At 42.1% G+C, this 12,064-nt stretch overlaps 1 protein-coding gene across 1 annotated transcript in view; it reads right to left on the reverse strand.

Moving 5' to 3' along the window:
• UBA2 (ubiquitin like modifier activating enzyme 2) overlaps positions 1–12,064 on the reverse strand; it is a 985,116-nt gene that overhangs the window by 734,321 nt on the left and 238,731 nt on the right. The window contains exon 5 of the mRNA XM_044081921.1: positions 3,542–3,642. Within this exon, the coding sequence (XP_043937856.1) occupies positions 3,542–3,642 (101 nt within the window). The remainder of the gene's footprint in view (positions 1–3,541; positions 3,643–12,064) is intronic.

Here is a 12,064-nt window from a genome sequence, read left to right on the forward strand (position 1 = left end):
TTCTATAAGAGATGCTTCTATTTTTTTCTACATATAGTGCCTGATCCATCAGGACTATGCCAGTCCCTTTGTCTGCCTTCATGATGCGAAGGCTATAATCAGATTTGAGATCATTTAATGCAGTGCGTTCTTCGTGGGTCAAATTGAACCATTTAGACAGGCAAGGGTTTCGTACCACTGCTCTTAGATCAGACTCACAGACCTTAAGAAAAGTTTGGAGTGTGTTATGTAACACTGGGTTGTATAGAGATTTTTTATGAAGTAGTACTTCAAAGGCTGATGTCTCTGTGGGTTCCTCAGGGTCATCGCTGTCCTCTTCGGAATCTGTAGTGGCATGTAAAACCTTTAGGTTAAGTTTCCTCAGGAATAAACGTAAATCCAATAGTAGGTCTGATAGATTTGCACGTTGGGCTGGAATAAAGTGAATCCCTTGCTTAGGAGTTGAATGTGGGAGTCCGAGAACATTTTGTTAGACAAGTTAAATACTGGGCAAGATACTGTGGTCAGACTTTCATTGAAAGCTAAAGTCAATAATTCCTGCTGGCATTCCTGGTTAGCATAGGTCTGCCTAAGTTCTGATACCTCCAATTGCCTCTCCCCCTCCCCCTGTTGTTCCGTGCTGGCGTCCGTATGTCGTTGCCTTGATTCCAGTGGGCTGGGGATAAAAAAACATTTTGTCCTTCAGCATTGTTTAAATTGAAGCTGTTACCTTGCCTAGGGCTAGGTGGAGCAAGGTGTGAATTGCTGTTTTGTGTTTGAGCTGTCATCAAAAGGGTTGGGACAGGCTGCGGATGTAAGGACATCAAAGGTGGTGGGCCAGCTTGTTGTTGTCTGGCCGGTTCTGGCATATTATTATTAGTGATAGGGGGTTGGGGTGGAGTGGTGCTGTTGGAGGTATTTGTAGCTGCAGGAAAATGAAAATGATTTCTGCGAAATCTATTGGTAAATCTTCTGGTTTAGAAAAACAATAAGTTTAAGTGATATTTCTGTATTGTTAGAATAGATGGTTGGTTTATTGATGTTGAAAGTGTTTAAAAGTATGTTCAAATGCTATTCACTGTCATTAGTACATCCTCTATTTTGTACTTTGGTTTTTACATGCATCCTCTTATGCTTCGTGAGAATTTCAACATTTTTAGAAGAATAGAATACTGTGTTTTTTAGGTTATTATTACTTACTTAACAATAGTTTTTTTATAAAGTTTTACATTACAGTTTGGTTTGATTCTATGCATCTTTAAATCATTAATTAAGTTTAAGGTAATTAATCAACATAATTACTCTGTCTATTTAAGATGGCTTAACTGATTCTGTGTGTATGTCTGAAGGCGGCGAGGTAAGCACCTTGCTGAAAGCGCTTACAATAAAACAGTTTTAGTCGATTTGCTGGCTCTTATTGATTCCTTTCCGCCTGTTTTTAAAAGTTATATATTCTTTTATGCCCCTGTCGCACTGACGTCAGGGAAGAAGCGACGACAACCAATGCCGGACCAAGACTTTGGGATTCGCCGATCATGGATCGCCTTGACGGCAGGATAACCCTAGTGTGATGACTGCAGCAGTAAAACACGATGAACATCTGCCTGTGTTAGTTTGTCAGCAGTACCTGACAGGGTAAACTAGAGATTTCTGTCTATGGTATGTCACGCAGGTGGAGACAATTGCTTTGCAAAGTATGTTAGAAGTTAAACTTAAAAAAAAAAAAAAAAAAAAAAAAAAAAAAAAACGAGTGGGCTTTACTTTCTTTGATTCCAAGTCAAGGAAACATACCTCTCAATTATATATCATTATGAGGAATGTTCCTTTACTGGGGTCTTAAAAAGTTAATGTTCCTTAAAGTTCCACAATGAAAGGATCTATCACACATTCAGTGTTAGGAAATTTCTGATATCCATTGTAAATAAAAATGAATCATATTAGATTACAAGAAACATTCTACAAGTAAAAATATCACTATTTAGCCATCCTATGAGCTTCCTAGTTTAAATTGTTAGTAAGGTGTTATTAAATGTTCCACATTTTACCCATGTTCACATTTTGGAGATTGAAGGTTGAATTTTCCTTAAAGCTGTTCAGTTGTTAGACTGTAGTATGTTTCTGACAAGAGGCCTATTGTTTGCTGGCGATGTTTCAGTTACACTTTCAAACTGGTGAGTGAAATAACTGCTCCAATCTGTATAACACTCCACTTTTCCCCAGACCTTAAAACTATCTTGTGAAGGAGAGAGAAACAGAATCAAACGGAGAACTGATAATTTGTCCCTTAACATCCCTAGGAAAGAAAGAAATCCTAATACAAGAATGTTTTCTAAAAATAGCTCCTGCTGTTGCAAACCTGGCAGATGAATCTGTAGCAACATGCACACATCTGACAGCATGCTTTCCCACCTTAAAAGAGATGTGAATTGAGCTTTGAACTTTAGCCTAACAGTTGATTCCACCAATTCCTCCATTTTAAGGACATTCCACTGGAACTGCAGTATATGGGAAGCTGGCAATTAATGGCCCCAATACCCTGAATTACAGAAGTGTAAACCTTTTTGCCGAAATGATCCAACAGCCCACCTTCCCTGTCATTTGGGAAGATACTACTAACAGGTGCCAATCGTAGTTTCCTTACATTAAAGTAAGATGATCCCTAAAGCAGCAGTATTTTTTTAACAAATGTTTAGCTCCTTCCTCCACTCTACAAAAGGGGTGCAGTTTCCTGGATGGTATGGCTCTGAATATGGCTACAAGGATCAATTTTAAAGGCATCCACATATGCCTAAAATATTGGAGGGCTAACAGAAGGTATGGACTCAACATCACCCTGCAACTCCATACACTTTTAAGGGAGTCTGACAATTCTGAATCACACTTAAAATGCTGTCATAAAAATAAATCATAACAGACTAAAGTAAAACTATAATGGATGTATACTAAAAATTATACTTCCTCACAGGTTATTAAACGTGTTCATTACTCTTATACAACTAACAGCTGTTGGAGCAAATGTTTCATTATGCACTGGATTTTTGTCATAATTGTATGTGGAGCTTTTCTCATTACAGTCTCTATTAAAAATGTACTTTTGACCCAATTAGACTGTCCTGGTCAATAACTAGCAATCAACAAGTCACATACGATTAAGACACTCTGAAAAGGAAATATCTTCAGATGGGATGCTGGATAACAGAATGCCTGGATGAGTGCAAAAAGATACAAAGATGGTGCAGATTTGCTTCCCCCTTTTCTACCCTGATCAGCCACATATCTCTGGTGTATGAAGCAGTCCAATCTGTATATGGGACATCCAAACATCTGGGAGTTTGGCCATTCAGTGGATATCTGCCTGTAACAAATTTCAATACATGATGAATATTACTGCTGCAGTAGTCCCAAAATTGAACACCTACTGCTATGGTAAATCAAATCTTGCTATAAAATGGATAATACCTCTCCACCCATCTACTGTACAGTTCAGTTGACATTTCAGAAAAACACACAAAAGAACAAGTAAAGCAGGCATTCCTGAGCATGGCAGAAAAGAACATCCTACCTTCTTAATAACAGTAACTTGGCCAAGGTAGCCAGCAGTACCACTTTCTATAAGAGGTATGTCAGCAGCAAGACACATTCTATTCACATGGTTGCGAGCAGCTGCAAAATGGTAGAGAATCTGTTAGATGATCAGCATAACTTTTCATATTGTACAACTATATGTCAAAGGACACATTTAAAAAAAAAAACAGCCATTTCTATCCCAAAATGTTACATTACTGCAAACAATAACACATTTATGCATATCATAATAGTAGAACAGCAAATGGAAGAACAAAGAACAGTTATGTAGAAGTACAGCTGTGTTAGAGGCTTGCCATAAAAGTAGATTATCCTAGTAGCTTCACTGCTACAACCCATCTGCCAAGTATACTGCAACAGTAACTCAGTCAGAACATCTCAGGATTCCTGCTTAGAAGAAGCCCCAGGCTGGGCAAATATTTAAAAAAACATCTGGCAGACACCCTACCATCTGTCAGCATGTCAGCATTTTAACTAGCTGTCAACCAGTGCCATTGTTTGTTTTTTCTTGCCCATAACCAGAGATACCATCTTACCAGAGTAACCATGAGCACAACTTGCCCAAATATATCCCCAGACTGTAGTTGGGAGATTAGGGACAGGAACCTACCCATGGGTGTGAGGAGGACACTGTGAAAGGGTATCCACCCCAAGCATAAGGAGAGGAAAAAGGGGGTAAGAGACTGTGAACCTGTACTGCAACAAGTATCTAACATAACTGCTCTATGTTCTTCACAGTTCAGAGCTGCAGCAATAAATCTTGGGAAAATTCCCAAAACTAAAGAAAGCTTGGAGGTTAGCCAAAGACTGGACTGGGAAAGAAGCCCCTGCAGGTTAGCTGAGGCAAGTTCTGCACTGGCCCTGGATGCCAAACCTTGGTAATAATGAATGGACAAGGTGTGGAGAGATGTCCCAGAGGCAGTCTCCAAGATGGCGTGAGTGGGAACTCCTTGCTGAGTGAGTCTTGATCTCAAGAGGTTTGGGTTTCAGTGATGAGATAACTGTGAGATGAAATTTGCAATTTATCTCAATACAGCTTTCTTATTTACAGCTCTTCTTTTCTTTGCTCATATATATTGTCTAGAAGATTTACTTTTGTCCACAGAGAATAGGAGTTGTTTATGCACATTCAAAGAATGCAGTATCTTACCATCTTCTTTTTGTGGGCATGGAAAGAAAAAAAGAAGCTGATGGTTTAATTCAAGGAAAGCTCAGACATCATGTTAGGCATAAAGGAAAGGCTTATAAGGAAAGTTTCTCTATTTTTATGAAATTATCCCAGTTATTCTCATTAGGTTAACATATAGTTACTGACAATTATATGGATAAGCCCAATCACTAACCAAATGGAATAGGTTAATTTAAGCGCAAAAAGGGAAAACGGCCTAGTGGCTTAGAATGGCCCACAAGGGAAGCTAGCCTAGTACTTACCTATGAAAATATCAAAAAAGTTTCCCTATACACAACAGCTCGGACTTCAGTTACATGCCTAGCACAGGTTAAAGCTAATATGAGTGCTGTTTCTCTCTCTGAATTTCTCCAAGTCTTTTGGGGTTTCTAAGGCCATGATGGGAATGGACCTCCTTCCTAAATGACCTCCTTCCTAAATGAGGGTATAATTAAAGTTCACGAAATTAGTATTGTTTGAATCTTTGATGTTAACTAAAAGTGCTCTTTGCAGCACCTGCAATGCGCCCAGAATTGACAACTCCTGCAATTCATATGGAATTACATGTATAGGTAGCAAATTTAAATATAACTGTATACTCTCTTTCAGACCCACTGCACCTGCTACTGTTGGGATTGTCTGGGTAACTTACTTCCATATTGCCCTCATTTCTGCCTGTAGATCCTGATATTTTAGGACTGACTCTCTGTATGGGAGACACTATAATCACTAGGTGTTGCAATTTCAATATTCAGTGTTACTTTTTTCTTCATAGACTACACTTTATCTGTTTTTTCATGCACTCAGGGCTACATCTTTGTGTAAAGATGTTAATCCTTTTAGCCAGAAGTTAGGTACTGCATCTGGGACTGGGTTTTTTCCAATTAGAAGATTTTGCTAATTTTGTTTCAATTTCTCTGGTCATTACTTCATCCCACTTCACATTCTGTACATTTGAACTCTTTACCGTTTCTACTAATTCTTCTATCTATTCAGCAACTTTGTTTTGTGTTTTGTTCCACAGGGTCTTGATAAATATTTTTCTAAAAGGTGTCTATTTCTTCTTTTTTGGGATATATTTCTATTCCTTTCACTTTGTTTCCCAGTTCTCTATAAAACTTTTTTGGATCATCAATGAACTGCTTATTTTGTACCTTTCCTTTATACTTATCTGCATATTTTCTAAGTTTTTCTGCCTGTCCAGATATCTTTAGTTTATTATCTGCAATAATATGTAATAGAATGTGGTCTGTTCTGATACTGCACACTGCTTTTACCACATCTTAAGTCTTTTTGTTGATTTATTCCCTCTTCTATATATATATATATATTTTTTAACAATTATACTTCCTGTCTTAATTGCTTTATAATTTTCTCTATTCGATGCTTCAATGATGGCATTTTATTTCTTACCCTCCTCTCCCTTATTGCTCTTTGTTTTTGTGGTAAGACTTATTAAATTTAGCTGCACAGTAATATATCCTATTTACTTCTATCACATGAATTTCTGTTAACAATCTTGAATACTTTATTTTGTTAGACTTCTAACATTTTGGGTTTTATTTACTTCCTGTAATCTATTTATTTCATTGACCTGAACATCTATCCATCCCTACAAAGTAGTTCTTCCCTTACATCATTTCTTCTAAACTGAGAGCACATTCTTTGCTGTTTCCTGCAAGAATTCTGCAGGAAGTTCCAGAACCTCTTCCTGAGACGTATTCTCTTCAGCTGTATCCTACATCATCTGCTGCACCTTCATATGGGAACTTATTGACCTATCACTCCACAACATTGACTGCGTCAGAGTTGCTGCCATTTCCTGCTGCTTTCTTGCAACTCCCTGCTGCTTTCTTGCAACTCCACTGACCTTTTGTACCAGTTTCCTACTGAAGACTCCAGAGCATCATCATGTAATTAAGTTATCAGATGCTTCCCATTCCACCTTAGTTTGGGGAATCACTATTCCATCATGATGTGACATTACCTGTGCTGTATTTCCTACTCTAAATACTTAACTTTTTTTTTTGGATTATCTGAGAAGTGATGTACTTACCATAACATTTCATCTGTGTTGTCCATTTTCATTCTTCCTCAACTACTGGGTTCGGATCCAGACTCTGCCATTACTATTGCTCGCGGTTACCTAATAGCTCTTGAGCTCCTCCCTACCCACAATGCACCAACATGCTTGTTGTTTGTTTGCTTGTTATTTCCCTGGAACGCTAATTCCACCTAATACGCGGCTTCCCAGTGCTTCTGTGGATCACTAGTGATATCTGCATTGCTTACTGTTCTTATTTCCTTGTTTCACTTGAAAGAAAGTTACTGTTTGTCGTTTTTGCATTTAAGTTACCTGTAACACATTGCACTTAAGTTACCTGGCACTTGTGCGCTAAAGCAATTATATAAGTCAGCACTAAAAATTAAAAGCACTACACCCTCACTCCCCACTGGCCCAAGGAATTCCCAATATTATTTTAGCATGTCCAAAGGTCAGTTGTCAGTCTCCTCTCCGGTCCAGCTGGTGAATCTGGGAATCTTGAGGCAATGTTACAACTGCCTCATGTACACAGACAACCCTCTCCTCCTCCCAACAAATTCCAACACATGTGAGAGATGCAACCATACAGCCAAACTGGAGGCTAAGCTCTCTCAACTCAGTACTGGCATAACCAGTCAGGAGGAGAAGGAAACCACACTCACTACAATTCCAGTCTCACATAGACTTACCACGACAGCAAACCAAATACATAATCACACAAAAACATACTCGGAGGCTCTAAATAAAGATCTGCCTAAGCAGCAGAGACCTCCAAAGCAGACACCCAAGCAACCGCTACCCCAAAACAAAACACGTGCAACACATATCTCACAAAGCCAGTGTGCCGAACAGTCACAGCCCTTAAGACTAAACAACACACCTGATACACTTATAATAGGTGACTCGATCATCAGGCACACTGACGTCCCGCTCACCAGGCTGAACAAGGAGAGGGTCACGGTGAGCAGCCTGTCTGGCGCTAGGATCCGCCACATAACACAAGCACTCAGGTCACTCCAAGGCAAGTACAAATATGACTCAATCATTGTCCATGCTGGTGTGAATGACCTGAGACGTACCTCCCTGGACTACATGAAAAGAGACATAAAGGAGCTCTCTGAGCATGTAGCTCAGGCCGGTTTGACCCTGACCTTGAGTAGCATCTTACCCTCACCAAGAATGATGCCACAATATGAAGACAAGATGATCAATTTCAACAATTGGCTTAAGTACTGGTGTCATTCAAAGGGGATCCAATGCCTGTCAGCTTGGGATGATATGCTCGACAAGCCACGATGCTTCACTAGGGACGGCTTGCACCTGTCACCCCTGGGCTTTCGGATATTGGCAAAGGCTCTTGCTACCCCCATAGTGCCTTTTTTAGGCAAGGCTCAAAAGACAAACCCACCTCCATAGGTATCACAAGGGATAAGAAACTAAGAGTAATGCTACTCAATGCCAGAAGTCTAAACCTCAAGATGCACGCACTCGAAACTCTCCTTAGCATGGAGAACATCGATATCTGTGCAGTAACAGAAACCTGGTTCAGGGCTCCCGAGAGCACCCCAGCACTACCAGGTTATACCTCATACCATGCTTTTTGGCCCCAAAACTTGGACGAACCACAAAAGGAGGGGGAGTATCGATATTCATCAAAGATACCCACACCTCGAGATTGGTGGCAAAGCACAAAGCATCAGAGACTATCCATATGCAACTAACAGTGGGTAAAACTGCCTTCCAGTTTATAGCCTGCTACAGACCACCCTCCCAAACCCAGGAGCCCCACTCGGCCTTTCTGAGAACACTGGAAAATATGAAGGTCTCTCCAAACACCATTATATTGGGCGACTTCAACTACCCAAACATAGGCTGGGAGCATTACTCTAGCTCAAACACCCTAGCCCAAAGGTTCCTAGAATTTATAAACTCAAATGCTACGGAACGACTTGTTACCACTCCCACAAGAGGGGAAAACATACTGGACCTGATCATCACCAACATGGGGACTCTATGCTCCAGACCAGAAGTGTATCCCTCACTGGTAAGATCAGATCATAAACTAATCTCCCCCCCCCCCACCAAAAGGGCAAATATCTATCCCAGCAGAGTGCTGCCCCCCTGACATCTCAGATGCTCAGGTAAGAGCCGCCCTCTCCAAAGCAAAAAACACAGCATCAATGGGACCAGACGTGTCCCGGGCTGCGTCCTACATGAACTCCAAGAAGAGCTAAACCCAAACATAAAACTACTGTTCAATCTCAGCCTTACTAGAGGATAAGTGCCCAAAGAGTGGCGTATAGCAACAGTGGTCCCTCTCCATAAAGGTGGTGCCTCAATGGATCCTGGAAACTATCGCCCCATAAGCCTGACTAGCTTGGTCTGCAAAGCTATGGAAAGGATCATCATGGACCTCATAAATAAAGATATTGGGGACCTACAGACACTGGATCCTACCCAGTTCGGCTTTGTTAAGGGCAGATCCTGCCTCTTAAACCTGGTTGATTTCTTTGAAACAGTCACCAAGGCCATTGACGAGGGGAAGGTGGTCCACACAGCCTACCTGGACCTCGCAAAAGCCTTCGATACAATACCCCACTCGGGCATTATAGATAAGCTCACCAGCTTAAATATAAACCCCTATGTCACTAGATGGATTGCAGACTGGCTCAAGGACAGAACCCACATGGTTAGAATTGCTGGAGCCATGTCAGACTCCAAACCAGTTACAAGTGGTGTCGCACAAGGCTCAGTCCTGGGACCTCTCTTGTTCGGTATATATTTCTCGGAAGTACAGGCCAACACAGAAGGACTGCGGCTGACCAAGTTCGCAGAAGACTGCAAACTGGGTGCCATAATCGACTCTCCAGCCGACACAAGCATCCTCCAAAAGGGCCTCATAGAAACAGACAACTGGTGCCAGAGCCATGGCCTCAAGCTAAATGCCAAAAAGTGTATAGTCATCCCCTTTGGCAAAAACAAAGTGCCCACAAATTACCACATAGGTGGTAATCCATTAAGTACAGAAGAAGTAATTAGGGACCTGGGGACCCAAGTTGATAGCAATCTCTCATTTGACAACCATGTGGCCAAAGTGGTTAGAAAATCATTTTATATAGCCCACCTAATCATGAAGGGATTCACATCTCGATCAGGGGAGGTCATCGTGCCTCTTTACTCATCCCTCATCAGGCCCATAATGGAGTACAATGCCCCTTTTGGGATGTACCTTACCAGACACCTGCAGCAACTGGAAAGACCCCAAAAGTACCTCACCAAGAGGATCAAAGGGCTCAAACAGATGCCATATGCTGCCCGGTTAAAGAAACTCCAGCTCTACTCAGTGGCATACCGCCTGTTCAGAGGTGATCTGTGCCTGACGTATAAAGCCATGTCCAACCCGGAATTAGAAGTTATGTACTCACCATAACGTTCCATCTGAGTAGGTGTATTCATTTGTCTGCAACCTGTGGGTTATGGATCCGATATCGGATCCGAACCGGCATGGTTTACCAGCTATGGATCCAAGCTCTCAGCTCCTCCCCTCACCCATAATGCCCTGCTCTACCCTCATGACCTCAGATCGAGTTTGCCAACAGCAAGAACACCCTGAAAAGGGTAACACACCATATGCAGGAAACTGAAAGGCCAGGGGGATAGGAGGGTGGGATGGTTGCAGACAAATGAATACACCTACTCAGATGGAACGTTATGGTGAGTACATAACTTCTAAATCTGAAGTAGGAGATTCATTTGTCTGCAACCTGTGGGACAGAGTCCCCAGCTACCTGAATCTTGGGCGGCCATCATGGAAGGATATTCCGAGCACTGGAGCCAAAGGATGCTCTACCCTAGATGCAAGATCCAACTTGTAGTGGGAAATAAAAGTATGAGATGAAGCCCACGTGGCTGCTGCACAAATATCATCTAGAGGAATCCTAGACTTAAAAGCTGCCGAGGTAGAGACTGACCGGGTTGAATGGGCATGGACACCCTCCGGTGCGGGCCTTCCCGAAGCTTGATAAGCCAATAAGATACATTGTGAAATCCAGCAAGATAATGAGACTTTAGAAATTGGTTTGCCCAAATTAAATTTAGCAAAGGAAATGAACAACTGGTCGGATTGCCTATGACCAGCCGTCCTGTTTAGATAAAATCTAAGTTGCCTGTGAACATCTAAGGAGTGAAGCTTGTATTCACCTTCGTTTTCATATTTAGGAAAGAAAACAGGGAGGTTAATGGATTGATTAATGTTTGCTTCAGAAGCTACCTTAGGAAGAAAGGACGGGTTGGTCCTGAGGTAAACACGGTCCGGATGAAAGACCAAGTAAGGAGGTTTAGCTGATAATGCTTGAAGCTCTGAAACTCTCTTGGCCGAAGTAATGGCTACTAAGAAGGCAGTCTTGAAAGATAAGAATTTCAGATCTACCGTAGCCGCCGGTTCGAAGGGGGGCGCGGTCAAGGCCTGGAGAACTAAGGAAAGGTCCCAAGGAGGAACCGCTTGTTTTACAGGGGGCCTGAGAAGAAAAGTACCTTTAAGGAAAATCTTACACAACTTGGCCGACATCAGAGGATTGGAGTCATGACCAATGTGATAATGGGAAATAGTCGCAAGTTGTACTTTGAGCGTGGAACTGCTGGCACCATCATTAAAAAGAGTGATTAAGAAATCAAGCACCAAAGGGAGAGGAACTGTGTTTAGGCCTTGCCGCTCCGCCCACAACGAGAACCGTTTCCACTTGCTGCGGTAGACTTTCCTAGTGGATGGCTTATGAGCTGCCACCAGGATGGCCTTAACAGGGGACGAAATACCGGGAGTCCTGATCAAGAGTGGAACTGGAGCAGCCAAGCGGTCAGCTTCAGGTTGTCCAGGTTCGGAGGAGATAAGTGGGATGGATGAGATATCAGATCCGGAATGGGATCTAGAATCCAAGGAGGATTCACAGAGTGAGACCTTAGGAAGGGGAACCAGATCTGTCGAGGCCAATACGGAGCAATGAGAATCATTCTGCACCCCAACCGAGAGGCTTTCTGAAGAACTTGGAGCATCAGAGGTAAGGGGGGATAAGCATAAAGAAGACCGGGTGGCCAAGCATGCACCAGAGCGTCTCTTGGGGAACCTCCGGGAGGAGGTATCACAGCGAAAAAACTGTCGCACTTGGTGTTTGAGGGAGAGGCAAAAAGATCGCAACAAGGAGTTCCCCACCGTGCGAATATGCGTTCCGCTACTTGAGTATTGAGAGACCACTCGTAAGGGGTGAGAATGGTGCGACTGAGTTTGTCCGCCG

The sequence above is a fragment of the Protopterus annectens genome, chromosome 8.part1 (genome assembly GCF_019279795.1).
Source record: "Protopterus annectens isolate FY-2018-M chromosome 8.part1, PAN1.0, whole genome shotgun sequence".
NCBI lineage: Eukaryota > Metazoa > Chordata > Ceratodontiformes > Protopteridae > Protopterus > Protopterus annectens.